At 34.7% G+C, this 21,140-nt stretch overlaps 1 protein-coding gene across 3 annotated transcripts in view; it reads left to right on the top strand.

Moving 5' to 3' along the window:
- The window catches only part of ACBD6 (acyl-CoA binding domain containing 6), a 208,437-nt gene that overhangs the window by 60,161 nt on the left and 127,136 nt on the right, over nucleotides 1-21,140 (top strand). For all 3 annotated transcript variants that reach the window (XM_047704719.1, XM_047704721.1, XM_047704720.1), the window contains exon 4: nucleotides 17,985-18,067. In XM_047704719.1, the coding sequence (XP_047560675.1) occupies nucleotides 17,985-18,067 (83 nt within the window). The remainder of the gene's footprint in view (nucleotides 1-17,984; nucleotides 18,068-21,140) is intronic.

Below are 21,140 nucleotides of genomic sequence, written 5' to 3'. Positions count from 1 at the left end.
ACTATGCAAGTGAGCTTTTCAGCTAACTAAATGTATTCTTTTAGTTAAGCTTTTTTATTTTTAGGTTAAAATTCTTTTCATGTGGTCATAAGTTTCCTAGCTTCTTTAATCATAATTTACTAAACGCATTTTATCACTTTCCTTACCTCCCAGGGTTATCATTGTTTGAGTAATCATTGTGACAATGTGATGATCTTGTAGGCGAGTTAGGTTATAGATGGTTTATTCCTTCACCTACTGTCTCAAAAATTTATGCTCTTTTAGGTGCTTTTTTTTTTTAAATTGCAACACCATAATTCACACACTCTACAGTTCACCCATTTGAATTGTTCAATTTAGTGGTTTTTAGTATGTTCACAGAGTTGTATAGCCACTACTACAGTCAGGTATGAACCTGCTAAAAACCCTAATGTCCATTAATAGATGAGTAGATACACAAAATGTGGTATATCCATACAACAGAATATTATTTGGCTGTAAAAAAAAAGAATGCAGTACTGATTCATGATGCAATTTGGAAGAATCCTTGTTGTTCCTTGCTAAACTATGCTAAATGAAAGAAGCCATCCACAAAAGACCACATATATTATGACTCCATCTATTTGAGGTGTCCAGAATAGACAAATCTATAGAGACACAGATGAGTGGTTGCTTGGAGCTGGGGGAAATGAAGAGATTGAAACTGATGGCTAAAGAGTATGGAGTTTCTTTCTGAGGTTTTGAAATAACCCTTTAGCTGTCAATTTCAGTCTCCCCATTTTTATTGCCAAATAATAATCTGTTGTATGGATACACCACATTTTGTGTATCCATTCATTCATTTTGGACATTCATGCATTGATGACATCATTGATGGATATTTGTGTATCCATTCATCCATTGATTGACACTGATGGACATTTTTTCCACCTTTTGGCTATTACAAATAACGCTGCTATGAACAGTGGTGTGCAAGATTTTGTGTGGACATATATCTTCATTCCTCAAGGTATATGCCTAAGAGTAGAATTGCTGGGTCAAATACTAACTCTGTTTTTAACTTTTTGAGGCACTGCCAGGCTATTTTCCAAAGTGGGTACAACATTCTGCATTCCCATCAACAGTGTATGAGGTTCTGATTTCTCTTCATCTTTGCCAACACTTGTTATTTTCTGATTTTCTGATTATAGTCATCCTAGCAGGTATGAAGTAGTATCTTATTGTGGTTTTGATTTGCATTTCCCTGACGTGTAATGATGTTAAGCATTTTTTCTTGTGCTTTTTGGCCATTTATATATCTCTTTTAAAAATCATACTTCTATTCCTGTAGGGCTGCAATCTTGTATTTAGAACTTTAGTGGTTGTCTGTACTAATTTTCTGTCTCCAAGTTGTTCCAACATAGACTTTTAGCTTCTATTAGAAGATTCCTAGTGATGCAAATATACAATTTGTGAAGTCAGCCCAACTTTTTTACTCTGGTTATTAGAAGCTTCTTTCTATATGAGGTCAAAATCTATTTCACTGTTTTATTTTTATTATTGTTGTTTTCTCCTGTGTTCTGTTTTGTAGCCTTCTAGGCCTAAATCCCAATTCTTTATCTACACAAGAGTCCTTTATTAATAGTTTTAAAACAGCTTTTAGGTTTCCTCTTCTTCAGGCTAGGTATCTGTAATTTCTAAAATTGTTCTCCATTCCCATTGCCATCAAGCCTTACCACCATCCCAGTCATTCTGGTGTGAACAAGTTTCGGTTTCTTAGCATCTCTTACAGAATGTCTTTTGGAATTGAACAGACTATTTGAGATATAGCGTGACCACTATAGAATAGAACTTTTCTCTCATTTGAGTTCTGTATTTCTGTGATGTAGTTTAAAATTACTTTAACTTTTTGGCAGCCACATTAAAATGTTAAATTTTTTTTTTACACTTTCAGAGAACTACAATCCCATCTTTTTTAAATTTTTTTTTACAGATTCTGTTATGCAGTGTCTATTGTGTTATGTTCAGTATTTTATGTGTCCTCATATTAAATTACATTTATTTGTTTCATTATATTCAACATTAGGGTTTTTTTTCAGATCATGAGTGTGTCATTTATTTATGATGTCTTTTTCATTGATCCTGTCATCAGGAAATTTGATTAGCATTCTTTTTTGTATCTTGAGTCAACTATTGATGAAGGTGGTGTATAGGATAGGGTCAAAGACTGACTTTGCCTGGAGAAACTTAACTGGAGATTGATTTGATCTATTTATATATGCCTCATGGTTAAGACACTCATTAGTGATAAAAATAATAATTGGCTATATTTACTGAGCTCTTTGAGTGTGCTGTGAATTATGTTAAGTGCTTTAGATATTTCATTTATTTTTATTTTAAAACTTTTTTAAAAAGATACTATTTATTTATTTATTTATTTGACCGTGAGAGAGAGAGAGAGAGAGAGAGAGAGAGAAGGAGCAGGAACACAAGCAATGGGAGTGGGAGAAGGAAAGCAGGCTCGCCGCAGAACAGGAAGCCCAATGCGGGGCTCGATCCCAGGACCCTGGGATTGTGACGTGAGCAGAAGGCAGAGGTCTAATGACTGAACCATCCAGGAGCCCCAGATTTTATTTAGAGAGAGGGAGAGAGAGCATGTGAGCAGGGGGAGGGGCTCAGGAAGACCTGAGCTAAAGGCAGATAGATGCTTAACAGCTGAGCCACCCAGGTGCCCCGAGAGTGAATTTTAGTTATATATTAATTTTAGAGTGAGACATATTGTATTGAAATACTACTCTGCCACTTATTAGTTATGCAACTTGAGGAAAAATTATTAACTTCCTAACTTTCAGGGGTTTTTCTTCCAGAAAATGGAAATAATAATCTTTGCTTTATAGGGTTATGGTGAGAACTAAATAAAATATCTGAAGGAGGGTGCCCTGCCTGTGTGGCTCAGTCGGTTGGGGAATCTAACTCTTGATTTTGGTTCAGATCATGGTCCCAGTGTCATAGCATCAAGTCCTATGTCAGGCTCCAGGCTTAGTGTGGAGTCTGCTTCTCCCTCTCCCAGTACTCCCTATTTGTATTCCCTCTCTCACTGTCTCTCTTTATGCCAATTAAATAAATAAAAAAATCACTCTCATGTAAAAATCCACCTTCTTTGAAGCTGTGGCTTATTTTTCTTATCCATTTATTCATGTATCCAGCAAATATTTATTAAGTGTCTTCTGTGTACCAGACACTGTTCTAAGTTCCTCAGATACATCAGTAAACAAAAGTAGACAAAAACTTTTACCCTTGTGGGGCTTAAATTCTACACAGGAAGACAAGGGATTGAAGTATAATATAGAGCATTAGGTTATAGCTCTAAGTAGGATGGTCAGGGTACAATGTATTGAGAAGGGCAATACTTGAATAAGGACGTTAAATTGGTAAGGGAGTGAAGTACTTGGGTAACTGGTAGAAAAGATTCCTACTCATTCCTCCTTGAAGTTGTTCTGCAATATAGTAGGACCAAAGACAGTTACTTAAGATGCTTTTTGATTATTCTAGAGGATCTAAAATACACAGTCTGGGGAAATGCTTGTGGAAGTGCTTCTTTATTAATCTTTCTATACCGCAGGTACTATAGTTTTACCTAGTTGTCTGACTTTAGCTTATATCTAAGTAAGAGGAAGGGCCTTATAGAGGCCAAGGAAATTTTTATTTTTAGCCTTTTCTTACCATTCATCAGTTTGCTTTTTGATAAAAGAAGAACACATTTCTACTTTTTTTTTTTCAAATGGGAAGCTAGAGAATCCATTAAAAGTTAAGAATATTTCTAGATATTTATCCTCAATAAGTTTCTTTGAATGAATTGTAATTCCCAAGAGGACATAATGCTTTAAGTTTGCATTTCAAGAAACTACAGAAAGAACAAAAAATCAAATTTTAAAAAATAGGTAAGTGGAGAAGCCAATAAAGTAGAAAACAGATGTGTGCAGGAAAAAGATAAGCAAAGCCAAGAGTTGGTTCTTTGAAAAGATTGATAAAACCCTAGTAAGAATGATCAAGAAAGAAGAGAAAAAAGACAGATGGTCAGTGTCAGGAATGCAGAAGGGACACCACAATATGTCGAGGACTCAAAAAATAAGTAGATCTTATGAACAGCCTTAGGCAAGTGAATTGATTATTTAGAAAAAAATGGACACACTTTTAAAAACATCTCAAGTAAACCACTAACTTACCAAAGCTGACTAACTACGAAATGGAACATCTGAATAGTTCCGTATCTGTTAAGACATGGAAACATTCCAGGCTCATGTACTGAAAGAACAAATACTGTTAAAGAAGGTGAGTTTTAAAGAACTTACTGCAATGAAAACCTCTGGCCCAGATAGCTTAGCTGGTACATTCTTTCAATTGTTTAAGGAAGAAATAACTGCCAGTCTTACATAAACTCATCTGGGAAATAGAAAAAGGAGAAACACTTCTCATTTCATTTTTTAAGACCAGAATAAACTTGACATCTGGCAAGAACGATACAAAAAAGGAATAATACAGCTCAGTTATTCACATTAACATGGGTGAAAAAAAAATAAAAATATATTAGCAAATCAGATCTAGCAGCAAATAAAAAGAATAACACAGCATCATAGTAGAGTTAATTCTAGGAATGTAAGAGTGGTTTATCTTTTGAAAAGCAGCGTAATTTGTCATACTAGCAGAAAAAAATCATACGATCATCTTGACAGAAAAAAAGAGTCAACAAAATTTAATACACATTTAGGATAAAAACCATTACTAGCTGTTAATAGAAGGGAACTTTCGTAATCTGATAAAGGATATTTATAAAAGCCTATAGTAAACATCAAACTCCAATACTTCTAATGTTTGGATGTTTGTTAAAGGTTTTTCAGTCCGTAAGTTTGCACATCTGATGAGTTCATAAATATGTATTTTAAAAGTAGCAATCACAAAACAATAGATGCCATATTTCTTTCTTTTTTTTTTTTTTAGATTTTATTTATTTATTTTACAGAGATCACAAGTAGGCAGAGAGGCAGGCAGAGAGAGAGGAGGAAGCAGGCTCCTTGCCTAGCAGAGAGCCCGATGCAGGTCTCGATCCCAGGACCCTGAGATCAGGACCTGAGCTGAAGGCAGAGGCTTAACCACTGAGCCACCCAGATGCCCCTAGATGCCATATTTCTTGAGAGCTATCCATCCATAAGGTAACATTGATTCTCTCTCCTTCTCCCTCTGCCCCTCCCAGTAGGGCTCATGCTCTGTCTCTCTTTAAAATAAACAAGTGAATCTCTTTTAAAAATAAATAATTACTTTAAAAATTTTCACAAGAAAGATAAACTTCATAAATACATATATTTTTTCTAAAGATTTTTATATATTTATTTATTTGGGAGAGAGAGAGCATGAAAAGGGTGAAAGTCAGAGGGAAAAGTAGACTCCCCAAGGAGCAGGGAGCCTGATATGGGACTTGATCCCGGGACTCCAAGATCATCACCTGAGCTGAAGGCTGTCATTTAACCAACTGAGCCACCAGGTGCCCAAATCTATGTATTTTAACCTTAGTTCCTCTTAAAACTACGAACAGTATAGTAAAAAAAATCAACTCCTAAACCCTTAACTACAATGGACATTTAATAAGGATGTCAATTTAATAATCTAGAACTGTTACATAAATGCTTAAACTACAATTAGAAAATAATTTTTAGACCAAAGAAAGCAGAATATGTGCAAGTAGATATTTTAGCCAAGCCTCCAAATTTCAGCATTTCCTACAATTTTTTGCATATTTACTACATACAATAGCTTAAAATGTGATGCAGATTTTTTAAATATTAAAAAACTTAAAAATAAACTTTTTTAACCAAGTATTTTTTACCACCAAAATATAGGAAATGATTTTTCCAGATAATTAATATGGTCAATAGGACTCTTAGAGAATCCTTATGATTCACCAAACAAATTTCATCACTGTATAGCAAAACAAAAAATAAGTTGTTCTTTTATCACTCTATAATGGAATTTAAGAATAAATATATTAATTTTGTCTTCTTAATTTCCTGGCTATTGTCAACTGTTTAGTTCTAGGGAACTTTAAAACAAAGGACAGGGACACCTGGGTGGCTCAGTCAGTTAAGTGTCCAACTCTTGATTTTCACTCAGGTCATGATCTCACGGTCATGAGATCCTGTTCAAGATTCTCTCTCTGCTTCTTCCCTCTACCCCTTCTCCCTCTCTAAAACAATAATAACAAAGGTACAAAAGATTATCACTTGTACACATGCCCAGTTTCCAGTGTATGTAAAGCCCTATATGTGAAACACTTACCTTTATGAAGTATTTTTACTCAAAATAATGCTACTTTAAAAGGTCTCTCATAGAAAACTAGCCTCAGGTTATTATGAATTTATAGAAATGTAACAATGATCAATATTTAAATGTTCTTTGGAAAATTATTCTGAATATCATATCTGTTCAGAAATTAGAGCTTTTCTTAGAAATTAAGCTTCAAAGAAAATAATAAAAGATCAACATTAAAATATTTAAACTAACATTTCTGTAATAATGTAGTAAAAATAAGTTAGAAGAAACTGTATTTTAAGCAAATGGTTACTATTTCTATAATATGATAAGCAATATAACCAAATGATCACAAATGTAAGGAAAACATTAGGATCCAAAGGTTAAACAGACCATGGTTATAAGCAAGCAACAATGAGATATTTGAAGTTACAAAGAGGTTTAAAGTTTTATTCATACATACACATAAATATCAATAATGTTATACCAACACTTGGGAAAACGTTCAACATGCCTAACCATTTAAAAAAAAATACAAACTAAGCCCTCTAGATCCATCCATGTTGTTGTAAATGGCAATATTTCATTCTTGTTTATGGCTGACTAATATTCCATTGTGTGGATGGATACTTGGGTTGCTTCCATTTCTTGGCTATTGCAAATAATGCTGCAATAAACATGGGTGCATCTACCTCTGAAATAGTGTTTTCAGTGAAGTAAGTAGGTCAGAAAAAGACAAATACCATATAACTACACTCATATGTAGAATTTAAGAAAAAAAAACAAGAAAAAGAGACAAAAAAAACCCCCCAGACTATTAAATATAGAGAACAAACTGGTAGTTACCAGAGGCCAGGTAGATGAGGGAAGAATAGGTGAAATAGGTAAAGGGAGTAAAAAAGTACACTTGTTATGATGAGCACTGAGTAATATATAGAATTGTTGAATCACTGTACACCTGAAATTAATAGAATACTGCATTTTAATTATACTTGAATTAAAATAAATATTTTAAATAATTAAAATTGCAAATTAAAACAATAAGCAATGAATTTTAAACTAATTCCTTTAGGATAACCAATCATCTAATTTGGTAAAGCTATAGTGAAACAGGTACTCATACTACTAATAGCACTCGACCTTGTAATATGGTATTACTCTGAAATGCAATACTGCAATCTTACTAAGGCCCATAAAAATATTAGCGTACTTTCATTTTTTCCACCACTAATACAACTTCTAATAAAACAAAAAGGACAATCCTGAATTACAGTACCTTTGTAGGATTTGTAGAATTCAAGCACAATCCTGTTACTCATCTTTACTTGAAATTAATGTTCTTGAATTTTTAACACTGAAATGTGGATTGGGATAAGATTTTGGGGGGCTATACCACCCTTTTCTGTTATTTTCATAAAGTATTTAAAAATCTGGCCATTGAGATACTTTCAAGAGTACTTGGCTCTGGTCCCCTTTCCCCCTTTTATCTGTTTTTTTGTTTGTTGGTTTGTTTGTTTGTTTTTTGCCTTTTGTCTTTATTATCATTGTCCTGCTTGGTTGTAATTAAATTCCCAGTAGATTACTCTCAGTGTAAGGTTTTATACTGGAAGGGAAATTTGGCTGGTAATTTTGGAACAGTGCCCAGACAGCTCTAAAGAACCTTACCATGAACCTTTTAAACTCAGAAATGAAGTGTGCAAAATCCTCTAAACTACCTGTTGGCAAAAAAGCAAAATAAACTACCTGTTGGCAATTTTAGGATCATGCCATTCTCAGGTCAGACTCCCAATTGCTTCCCCTATGGAGATCCCAATGCTATACTAATCTTGATGGTTTGTTCCAATTTTATCTAATCAACTAGTTTTTAGAGAGATATTGCCTAAGAGCTTTTGGTTATGCTATTCTGGTTATTCTGTTAAGGCAGCATTCGGGGATATTTAAAAACTGTGCTACAGCCACTGCCATTTTCCCCAGGATTCCAATCGCCGTAAGTGATTTTTTATGGAATACATGAATGGGAATACACAAACAGATAGGTTACTAGTACTAAACTAGGTTATTTCCCTCTTTTTAAAGTTTAAACTGGGTGTATTTCTATTCCATTCTCTTTTCCATTACTTCTACCTCTATTCAACCAACTATCTTAATAGGATGAATGGATGATATCATGAAAGAGAGGTACAGAGATTGACAAGGCAAGACCAGTTTATTTTACTAATTTCTAGCCCCAATGTGGGACTTGAACTCATGACCCCAAGATCAAGAGTCAGATGTTCTATTAACTGAGCCAGTGAAGCATCCCAAGGCAAGACAAGTTTAGTGAACATCTGCTATTTGTGGCTTACCAAAGTCTTTTGAACACTATCTCAACATTTTAGTAACTTTCCTTATTGTGGATCTCAACTTTCCAAAGCAGAAACCTGAAAACCTCATTTCTTAAGACTACCTTGTAGCAACCATATCCAGGCCTATGACCTAGATTCCATTACTCAAATGCACCAACAAGCCAGTTGGATATAAAATGGAGTTACATGTCACTGACTGCTACAAATTATACTTCTTGATTTACAGCTCAAAATCTAGTTGATATGATCTCATCAACCAAAGTAGTGTGTTTGATACAAGCAGAATTCAAGTAATTAAATCAACTTATCATATTAATTCATATTTTAATTTAAGTACAGAGGAAAATATTAATTAATGTCATCAGGAAATTCACAAGTAGAAATCAATGTTACCTTTTTTTTTTTAAAGATTTTATTTATTTGACAGACAGAGATCACAAGTAGGCAGAGAGGCAGGCAGAGAGAAAGGAAGGGAAGCAGGCCCTCTGCTGAGCAGAGAGCCTGATGAGCCCGATGTGGGGCTTGATCCCAGGACCCTGAGATCATGACCTGTGCTGAAGGCAGAGGCTTAACCCACTGAGCCACCCAGGCACCCCCCCATCTTGTGAAATTTTAGAAGTAGTACTGTTACAAATAACATTTTCATGGTAGGTTTTTTTTTTTTAAAGATTTTATTTATTTATAGGGGAGAGAGAGAGAGAGAGAGTACAAGCAGAGAAAGGGAAAAGCAGACTCAGCGCTGAATGTGGAGCCTGATGCAGGGCTCCATCTTACCCCTCGGAGATCATGACCTGAGTTGAAATCGAGAGTTGGATGCTCAACTGACTGAGCCACCCAGGAGCTCCTAGGTTTTTGTTGTTTTTAACACTCATGACAGATACTAACTGAGATGAGATTAATATTCTTATTCTTGTATGTGGAAATGAATATTCATGTTTCAGGAAAAAATTACAGTGAATGTTTGTGAAGAATTATTAGAAAAGTATTCTTTTTTAAGGACTATAGTATTAGTCTGTGTAATTGATTAAATTTTCATAATTTATCATAAATCAGCCTCAAAAAACCAGTTATATGTTTAATCTTGAAGTTTCCTTTTGAACCAAGTACTTAAAAATTTTTTTAATTACACTTAAGAAACTGAACAAAATTTTAATTCAGAGTATTGTCAGTATATAATAATGGTTTCTGAAATTGCTTGAAGAAGTAGCATAGTTTAACAAAGAACACAGGCTTTGGACATCAGAAGAGCTTGGTTTGAATCTTGATTTTGCCACTTACTGTGTGGCAGTGGGTACTTTATATCTCTTATCTTCAGCTTTCTAATCTGTAAAATGGAGATCTATTTCATCAAATATAAGACAGTTATTAAGTTCTTGAGATTTTTGAAAAATTCTGGATGTGTCTTAAAATTGATAGTGTATTTATATGTTTTTTCTTTCTTAGCATTACAGAAAATAATGATACTTCTTATAGTTGATGTCTTAGGTTAAGTGAAATGTAGTAAAAATGCCAACTTTCCAAAATCGTTTTGAAGTTGGAATTGGATAGTATATATAAAGTGCAGAGCACTTAAGTCTTATTTTTATTTTCTTTTTTCTTAATGACAAGAGTTCTGGTAAGTTTCTTGTTTGGTTTTGGGATTGGTTGCTTTAGCAAGAGATTCTGAAATTTAAGTGTCTTAGATAAAGACTCATTGTTCATTATTATAAGTCCCCACATCAAAGCATCTTGTTATCTATATTACTGAAGCACTTTTGCTTTGGAGAAATGGCTGTATTTTTGGCTCATAATTATTATTACATTAATTAACCCTTATATAGTGTCCTCTTTGGGCTGGGCACTGTTCTGTTTTACATACATATTTTATATATTAAAACACCTACATAGGATGGGTAATAATATTCTGTTTTTACAAAGGAGGAAAGAGGGGCAGAGAGGTTAGTTTACCCAAATTTCTACAGCTAGACCTATAAACAAATTAAGCAAACAAACTAATAAAAGAGAAGCCAAAAAAGGTAGCACATGGAAGCAAGAAACCCCCTCCTTGCATATATTAGTCTGATAATCTTTGGAATAGTTATTTTTCAGCTGGAAAAGAATGCTTCACAAGGTTTTAAATCTTGACTCTGCAACTGGCTAAGGTGGAATCTGAATCAAGTGATAAAGACTCAGCCAACAACTTATCCTTTCCCCTTTGAGTGAAGGAGCATTTCACTGTCTCAAATAATACAGTCTGAGGCAATGTAAGAATTGGCAAATTTTATCCTGTTGGCTGCCAAATTGGAGGCTCTTTCTTTAACTGCTGATGTAACATAAAAATAACCTAATGGATTTTGAGTAGAGAGAAATGGAATAAACTTTTTAAGCCTCTATGAGAAACCTCTCATTGGAGTGGAGATGGTAGGGTAAGGTAGCCAAAGTTTACCCTTCTTATAGATGAAGGAGATGGAGAGCAAAACTAATGCATCTTTGGCAGCTTTATTCTGAATTCAATCTGATAATGGCAGATTATTTTTTAAATATTATTTCTGCTTAAAATATAATCCCTCCCCTCCTCCTCCAAAAAGTTGTTACCAGCATTCTACCATGCACAAAGCTTCAGAAAGAGAAATTAATCCCAGGAAGAAGAGATATTCTTAAAATACACTATAAATCATATTATGGAGCCTTTTTTTGCCAAAATTTTTAATTAAAGCTATAGTATGCTTTATATACAAAGATATTCATCATCTTTGTTTATGAGTGAAAAATTAAAAATAGCCTAGACAACTATTAGATAATAGTTAAGTAAATTATGCATGGAATATTATACTAGTTTTTTAATTAATGTTTGTGGGACTTCTCCTGGGTGCTGTGGAGTAATGGGGGTGAGATTTACTCTTTTGCCTGAAACTGTAAGAATTCCAGACACAATAGATGAAAAATAGTGATTTTTCAGACATATTAAAAGTAGTATACAACTAGTAAAGAAGGGAAACAAAATGAGCCCTATATATTGCCTCAGCTTATGGCCTGGAAATAATTTCCAGGCTATAGTGCAGGGAAGAGGGACCCAAAAGAGTCTGGCTTTCTCAGTAATTTGAGCTGGAAAATGGAAGCAGACTACTAGAGAGCAACTTCTTGCACAAAAGGAGAGCATTCCAAAGATGTGCAGAGGGGTCCCTTTGAATGCTAATACTATGTGAGAGAGGGAACTAACAAGCCGAGGAAAGAAATGCAGGGAAGCAGTAAGCCAAACAATTCCTGGAATTGAGGTAGGACTGAGAATATTTCATTTGCTACTAGTCAGAGTGGGAAGAAGGTGTGGTACATGGAACATAATACTGTAGAGGCCTCAGAAGGATTTCACTTTAGTAGTGAGGTTAAGTGAAGCTCTGGACCAAAGGCTATTCTGTCCCCACCTTAACAGAACTCTGAAAGTGAGTCTTGAAAGGATCAAATTGATTCCGTGTAACTGAATTCATGCCAAAACAAAGTCTAACATAATTTAAAGAATACAAAATAGCAAATGAACCTAATAAAAATGAAGGACAGAGCATAAAAAGACTGAATAAAAAAAGAACAGAGCCCGTGTTAACTGTGGGAAAATATCAAGCAATGTGGCATGTATATAACTGGAGCCCCATAAAGAAGAGAAAAAGTAGGAAACAAAGGAAAAGATAGAAAAAAATTAATATATGTTGGCTGAAATTTTAAACATTTGATGAAAACTATAAACCAAAGTTTTTCAGCCTTTGCACCATTGACATTTAGGACTGGGCAATTCTTTGTTGTAGAGGGCTGTCCTGTGCTTTGTGAGATGTCTAGCAGCATCTCTGGACTCTACTCACAGATGCCAATTGGACCACCGACTTGTGACAAGTAAAAATTGCCCCAGACGGTTGCCAGATATCTTTGAGCAAGGATGGGAGGCAAAAAACATCTCCCCTAATTGAGAATCACTGCCATAAATTCATAGATCCAAGAAGTTCAATGAGTCCTAAACAGGAGAAACATAAAACCATACTAAGACGTAAGATAATCAAATTGTTGAAAACTGGGGGAACAAAGAAAATCTTAAAGCATCCAGGCAAAAAAAAAAACAAAAAACAAAAACATGATACAGAAGAGCAAAGGTAAGAACTACCCCAGACTTTTTCAGAAGTTTGAAGCCAATAGGGACAATTTCAGAAGGAAAAAAATCTATCAACTTTTAATTCTATACCAGTTAAGATAGGTTTCAAAAATGAAGGTGAAATTTACTGACCATGATAATGGGCATTAGAAAAAACCCACTGGTAACATTACACTCAATGGTAAAAGACAAAAAGCTTTCTTCTTCAGATGAGGAATAAGATAAAGATGTTTGTTGTTACCACTGCTACTCAACATTGTACTGTAAATTCTAGCCAGAGCAATTAGACAAGAAAAAGATGAGTAGCATCCAAATTGAAAGGGAAAAAGGAAAACTCTTTCTGTTGACAAATTACATGATTCTATGTATAGAAAATTTAAAGAGTTCACAAAAAACCTGCTAGAGTTAATAGACAAATTCAGCAAAGTTACAAGATACAAGAGTGACATACACCATCAGTGAACACCGCAAAATGGAAACTAAGGAAACAGTTCCATTTATAATAGCATCCAAAAGAATAGATACCTGGGAATAATTTTAACCAAGAATGGGAAAGATTTTACACTGAAAACCAAAAACCATTGCTGAAACAAATTAGCAAAGAGCTAAATAAATGGGGAGATATCCCATGTTCACAGCTTGTAAGATTTTATTGTGTTAAGATGGCAGTACTACCCAAAATGACCTGCAGAATCAGTGCGATCTTTATCAAAATTCTAACTTCCATTTTTGCAGAAATGAAAGAACCAATTCTCAGATTTGTATGGAATTGCAGAGGACTCCAAATGAACAAAACAGTATTGAAAAAGAACAGAATTGGAGGATTCACACTTGAATTTCAAAACTTGATAAAAAGCTACAGTAATTAAAACAATTTGGTATTGGTACAAGGATAAACTTAGGGACCAGTGGAATAGAATTAAGTGTGTAAATAAACCCTATATTTATGATCAATTGATTTTTAATAAGGATTCCAAGACCATTCAATGAAGAAGGAATAATCTCTTAAACAAACAATGCTTGAGACAACTGGATATCCACACGCAAGAACATGACGGTGCGTCCCTTTCTCACACTATGTATGAGAATTACCTGAAACGGGATCATTGATCTAAGTAACGAGTTAATAAGACTCTTTAAAGTAAACATAGGGATATATCTTCATGATTTGGATTTGCCTATGGGTTCTTAGACACAACAACAAAAACACAACCAGAGAAAAAGTAGGGTAAGTAGAACTTGATCTACTAGTAGGTAGGTAGGTAAGTAGAACTTGATCAATATTTAAAACTTTACTGCTTCAGAAGTACTCAAGAACCTGAAAAGACATCCTACAGAATGGGAGAAAATATTTGCAAATCCTATATCTGATCAAGAGCTAGTATCCAGAATACATAAATAACTTCTACAACTCAGCAACAAAAGATAACAACTAATAAATGGGCAAAGGACTTTTATAGACATTTTTCTGAAAAGAAGAGCCCACAATCACATGAAATTAGTTATTAGGGAAATGCCATCAAAACACCAGGATAACTACTTCACATATACTAAGATGACCTTAATGAAAAGATAGTAACAAGTGTTGGCAAGTATGTGGAGATATTAGAAGCATCCTACACTGCTAGTGGGAATGTAAAGTAGTGCAGCTGCTGTTGAAATAGTTTTGATCACTTCTCAAAAACCAAAAAAACAAGTTGGTGGTTGCCAGGCTTTTGGGGAGAAGGAACAATGGAGTGACTGCATGGGGTTTAAGATTTTCTTTTGGAATCATAAAAATGTTTGCAGACAATGTACAATATTGTGAATGTACTAAATCCCATTCACTTGTACACTTTAAAATGGTTAATTTTGTTATGTGAATCTAACTATTAATACAAAAAAAAGTGAGGGTAAAAGAAACACTTTCACACAAGTAAAAGATTGCTGACTGTACAATAATAAATATTATAATAAGTAAATATTGTGTTCTTGCCTCTAGTCTTCCCCCCTGAAATATTTTAATGAGCCTTCAGCAGAGAACACTTAAATTTTCTAACATTCTAAGCATACATTTCTAATATTCTAACCATATCCTCACCACAGGGCCTTTGTATTAGCTGTTTTGCAAGGCTCACTTCTTTATTTCCCTTATGTCTTTATTGGAATGACCTTCTCTGTGAGGCCCTAAAATTGCAATTCTCTTCCCCACATTTTTTCCATAATACTGATCACTTTTTAATATTAGAAAACTTACTTATTTCTCTTTCTCTCAGACATTACATGATCTCAGTGTGTTAGCTTGTATCCTACAAACTTGATCCATTTGTTAATTAGTTCTGTCAGTTTCTTGTATGTCTATATGTGTGTATGTAGAGTGGAACTTTAGGTATAAGATCATGTCATCTGTGAATGGAGGTCTTTTTACTTCTTCCTTTCCAATTTGGATGCCCCCCCCCCCTTTTTTTCTTGCCTGATTGGTCTGGCTAGGACTTTTTTTTTTCCCCACTGTTCCAAGATTCATTGTTTATGCACCACACCCAGTGCTCCATGCACTATGGCTAGGACTTTCAATACTGTGTTGAATAGAAGTGTTAGGAGTAGGCATCCTTGCATTGTTCATGATCTTTAAGGAAAAGCTTTCAGGTTTTTTTTACTATTGAGTATGAGGTTAGCTATGGGCTTTTCACACTTGGCCTTTGTTATGTTGAAATAGTTTTCCTTCTATTTCTAGTTTATTGAATGGGTTGTTTTTCTTTCCCTTAATCATGAAAGGGTGTTGAGTTTTGTCAAATACTTTTTTTCTGTACTAATTGAGATGATCACACAGTTTTTCTCCATTTTGTTAATGTAGTATATTCCACTGATCAGTTTTCATGTGTTGAACCATACTGTCCTTAAGTTCACAGGAATAAATCCCACTTGGTCACGGTATGGTATATAATCCTTTTAATGTACTGCTGTATTCAATTTGCTAGTATTTAGTTGAGGATTTTTTCATCCGTATTCCTCAGATATTGCTCTATAGTTTTCTTCTGGTTTCTGTGTCTGCCTTCGGTATTGAGGTAATGCTGGCCTCATAAAATGAGGTTAGGCATGTTGCCTCCTCTTCAGTTTTTTGGAAGAGTTTAAGAAGGGAGGGAAAAATGAAACAAGATGAAACCAGAGAGGGAGACAGACCGTAAGAGATTCTTAATCTCAGGAAACAGACTGAGGGTTGCGAGGTGGGAGGGCGGTGGAGGGGTGGGGTTGCTGGGTGAGGGACCTTGGGGAGGGTATGTGCTATGGTGAGAAAAAATATATATATTTGATTTTATTCTAATTTACTAAAAAATACACATAGAGAATTTTAAAAAAAGAAGGATTGGTGTTAATTCTGTAAATGTTTGGTAAAATTCTTTAGTGAAGTCTTCTGGTCCTGGGCTTTTCTTTTTTGGGAGATTTTAAATTTCTGATTCTGTTATGCCCAAGTTTTCGTGTCCGAGAGACCACCAAGGAGCCAACACCGATGCAGTCACATGAGGGTTTTTTCGACAAGCTTAAGCTTAGGCCCAAGTATACCTGACACAGCGGAGTAGGGACTTGGACCCCGAGCTTAGTTAAGGCAGGGGTATTTATGGGTCATTACAAGAGGTTTTGGAGGGGAGGGAGGTAAAATTTCATACGTTTCTGTAGCAAGCTGATTAGCTGTTGCCAGGCTGTTTACAGGGTTGGGTACTTTCCTGGAACTAAGGGTGGGGTTCTTAGAACTAAGGTAAAGTAGGGGAAAGTTCAGCCTTTGGTCACAGGGGCCTAAGATGGCTGCCAAAGCTAAAACGGCTGTACTTGTGCTAATGCTAAACTCGAGGTGGGATGGCCTTAATTTTCTCATCCTCCACAATTCAATCTCTTTAATGGTTATAGGTTTCTTCAGATTTTTTTATTCATAATTTTATCATGGTAGGTTATATATGTGTAGGAATTTATGCATTTCTTCTGGGTTATCCAACTTGTTGGTGTATAATTATTCATAGTATCTTAAAAATCCTTTTTTAATCCTGTGTTACCAGTTGTAAAGTCTCCTTTTTAATTAATGCTTTTAGTTGTTTACTGTCATTTTTCTTGGTTAATATAGAACAGCTTATTTCGTTTTCTCAGAGAATAATAATCTGTTGTACAAATGTTCCGCATTTTATTTGTTCACCTATTGAAAGACATCTTGGTTGCTTCTAGGCTTTGCCAGTTATAAAAACAACAACAACTGCTTTAAACATTGATGTTTTGTGGATATGAATTTTCAGTTTTGGCGGGGTAAATACGTAGAAGCAAGATTGCTGAACCGTGTATGTGTAAGACCATGTTTAGTTTTAGAAGAACTGCCAAATCACTTTCCAAAGTAGCTGTTCCGTTTTGCATTTCCTCCAGCAACGAATGAGAGCCCCTGGTGGTTTCATGTTTTTACCAGCATTAATTGTTATCAGTCTTTTGTATTTTAGCCGTTCTGAGAGTTTTTTGTAGTATCTCATCGTTGTTTTAATTTGCACTTCCCTAACAATGTATGATGTTGGACATGTTTTCATTTGCTTATTTGCTATCTGTGTATCTTCTTTGGTAAGTTGTCTGTTCAGATCTTTTGCTAATCTTAATTTTCTGCTTTTTGAGAATATTGAGGGTCAGGGCTTATTGAATATTTGATTTTGGAAAGTCTTCCAATAACAATTTGTTTCTTTTTTCATTTATTTTATCATAACCTCCTTTCTTCTCTCTCTTCCACCTTCTCTCCTTCCTTCTTGCCATCTAAAAATATTTATTTTTATTTTTATTTTCTATTTATTTACTTATTTAACTTATTTTTCTTTATGGTTGAGTTTGAAGTTTTTACTATAGTTTAATTTTTTTTCTTACTTGGAAGTTTTAGTTTTGCTAACTAGACTTTCATGATTACATTTTTATCTGGTATGTATAGGTCATATTTCTTTTTAATTTTTCTACATTGAGCATCACTTTTTTCCACAGTGAACAAAGCTGACATCTTATAATCAGCTAAGGGAATGGTGGACTTTAGGTGGCTCCAGAGCGCAGTAGTGAAATGACTTTGGTTTGCTAGTGGGTACTCATTCCTTTAGTCTGATGACCTGAGGGTCATCTTGCCTTTTGGATACCATCTTGAAATTGTTACTAGGGCCTTAGAAAAATGGTGGACCTCAAATCTTTAGTATTCATTAGAAAAGTAGTATTTTGTAACTATTTTAAATACACAGTGCCTTACTCCATGTGTCTTTTTTTCAACTTCTGTCCTCCTACAGTCACCAGAGAAGAAAGGAAAAGAAGCAAATACTGGTTTTGGTGGACCTGTTGTTAGTTCTCTGTATCATGAAGAAATCATCAGGTAATTTCTCTTCTAGTTTTTGATAATAGAGATACATACATCTAAATGTGTGTATACATATGTGTGTGTGTGTGTGTGTGTGTGTGTGTGTGTGTATGTTTAATTCTGAAAACTTCCATCTGTGAAGAACTTTTTCTTTTTTTTTTTTTTTTTAATTTTATTTATTTATTTGTCAGAGAGAGAGAGGGAGAGAGAGCGAGCACAGGCAGACAGAATGGCAGTCAGAGGCAGAGGGAGAAGCAGGCTCCCTGATGAGCAAGGAGCCCGATGTGGGACTCGATCCCAGGACGCTGGGATCATGACCTGAGCCAAAGGCAGCTGCTTAACCAACTGAGCCACCCAGGCGTCCCAGAACTTTTTCTTAATATGAAACTAATTTGGTTGTATCTCTAGTAATATAATAAATAGCAGGAAAATTTTTTAGATATATTATCTTTGAAGTCAATAAGCATCTGAATCAGTGCCAGATAGTAACTTTTCCCACCACGGAAGTAGTTAGTAAGGCAAGGTTTTGTGTCTCACACAATCTGAAACCGTGGGGTTTTGTTGTTGGTGTTAGTTTTCCTCAGAATACCTTATTTCTTTGTGTGTGTGAGTGTGTGTATGTATATGTCTAGGTTTATTCACAGTTTATTCACACTGATAAAAATGCCTTTTTTTTTTTTTTAAAGTATGGCTGCAGTCTGAGCTAAAGTATGTAAGGGAAAGTATTGATTCAGTCCCATGAAGCTTATACAATTTCTAGAAAATATTTATGTTCTTTTTTAGAAAAAAAAATTTTAAATTTGTTGTTGTCATTGTGAAATTAGCATTATTTCTCTTAAAGATTAAAAATCATGTTGAGTATAAAATGGTGCAGTAAAGAGAATATTACAGAGGATTCTCAAAAAAATTAAAGAATTACTGTATGATCCAGCAGTTCAGCTTCTGGTTTTATATACACAAGAATTGAAAACGGGATCTCAGAGACCTATTTGCACACCCATGTTCATAGCAGCACTATATTCATAATAGCCAAGAGGTGGAAGCCACCAAAATGTCCATAGACAGAAGAATGGATAAACAAAATGTGATATATATATACATATAAGAGAATCTTACTCAGCCTTAGAAAGGAAGGACATTCTGACATAGACTGTAGAACATGGATGAACCTTAAGGACATTATGCTAAGTGAAATAAGCCATTCATAAAAAGATAAATACAGTATGATTCTTCTTAAGTGGAGGTATCAAGAGTATCAGATTCACAGAAACAAAAAGTAGTCTGGGAGTTGTCAGGTGCTGGAGGAAGTGGGAAAGGAGGAGTTGTTAGTTAATGGGTGTAGAGTTTTAGTTTTGCAAGATAAAAATTTCTGGGGATTGGTTGTTGGACAACCAATGTACCTACCATTACTGAACTGTACACTTAGAACTGGTTAAGATGGTAAATTTTATGTTATGCGGGTTGTTTTTTTAACCACAATTTTAAAAAATTCTTAATGTTCATCTTGTATTATTTAACAAGGATCTTACATTTTATATGTTATATATAAAATTTCTTGGATAATTTTTTTCTTTCAGCACTATGTGGAAATCAGGAAAAGGATTTTGTTCTTCTTTAAAGTCATGTGACACATTCTTCTAAGATTTTTAGTCTTGGCCTTTTTTTTTAAAGTCATCTAAATTTTAGTCTTCTTATATATTCTGGAACGTATTTTTAAGATATGAAACAGTAGGAAACATGAATGTGAACCACTGAAAGCCTTTTACTATTATAGACATTAATTTTGTCATTGCTAATAGCAGATCAGAAATAACAGCGCTTAGTTATTTTCTTATATTTGAGAAATTATTTTGTAATTAAACTGAATTCCACTATAATAAACTAGGTCATGATAAAAATTACTCTAAACTGAAATGTTGGATTTTTTCAGTAAAGTATCATATGTGGCCCTGTTGTTTCTAAAGTATAAGAATGCAGTTGCAACAATGAATATAGGCTATTTGTTTACATTTATATAATCAAATTTTGTTTTTACCTAGGTGAACTATAACTGGTGTTTTATTTTTCCAAAAGGAAGTTGTGCTTTAACTGAAATTAATTACAGTTTCTTGGCAGAATTATGTTCACCTGAGGTGAAAGTGACAGGTTTTAGAGTTTTAGAAATGTTAAATGGTAAACTTAGGTGAACGGAAAAGTTCTCTTCTGTAGAACCAATGTTTTTGGTTCTACAAAGTAAGGAACTAGAAGGCATTTTATATTTATTTATTTACTTACTTACTTTAGAGAGTGGGGAGGGAGGGAGAGAGAGAGCATGAGCAGGAGGGGCAGAAGGAAGGGGAGAGAATCCCAAGCTGACTACACGTGCTCAGCATGGAACCCGACTAGGGCTTGACCTCATGATCCTGAGATCAGACTAGGGCTTGACCTCATGATCCTGAGATCATGACCTAAGCTAAAATCAAGAGCCAGATGCCTAACCGACTATGCCACCCAGGATCCCCCTAAAAAAGTATTTTGAAGGTCTGTTTTGGATATTTTAATATATATAGTCTTCTAAAATTTTTTTAAAGATCAGGAAAAATCAGTAGCTAATAAAGTCATTTAATAAGGCTTGGGCTCCATTGTTCTGGCAGCTTTCCTGATTAATGTGCATTGTAGGTGATAAGTTAAGGCCCATTTTTGTTTTATTGTAAATGGTTTTTTTTTTTTTTTTTAAGATTTTATTTACTTATTTGAGGGAGAGAGAGCACAAGCACAGGGGTGCAGAGGGAGAGGGAAAGCAGGCTCTCTCCTGAGCAGGGAGCCTGATGCGAGACTCGATCCCAGGACCCTAGAATCATGACCCGAGCCGAAGGCAGACTCTTAACTGACTGAGCCACCCAGGTGTCCCTATTGTAAATGTTCTTGAGCCAAGGGCCACTGGGGCCAATTCTGAGCCTCTTTTGGTTCTGACCCTTATTTCTACTCTGTCACAGAAAGTGACAATATAATGTCATAGGTACAGATCTGTGTGTTAATATTCTAGAGCACTGACACCAATTTTTTAAAGATTTTATTTTATTTATTTTGCGGGGGGAGGTGCAGAAGA

Source organism: Lutra lutra, chromosome 15, assembly GCF_902655055.1.
Source record: "Lutra lutra chromosome 15, mLutLut1.2, whole genome shotgun sequence".
NCBI lineage: Eukaryota > Metazoa > Chordata > Mammalia > Carnivora > Mustelidae > Lutra > Lutra lutra.
The sequence above is the reverse complement of the archived record's forward strand: the minus strand, read 5'-3'. Positions and strand labels throughout refer to the sequence as shown.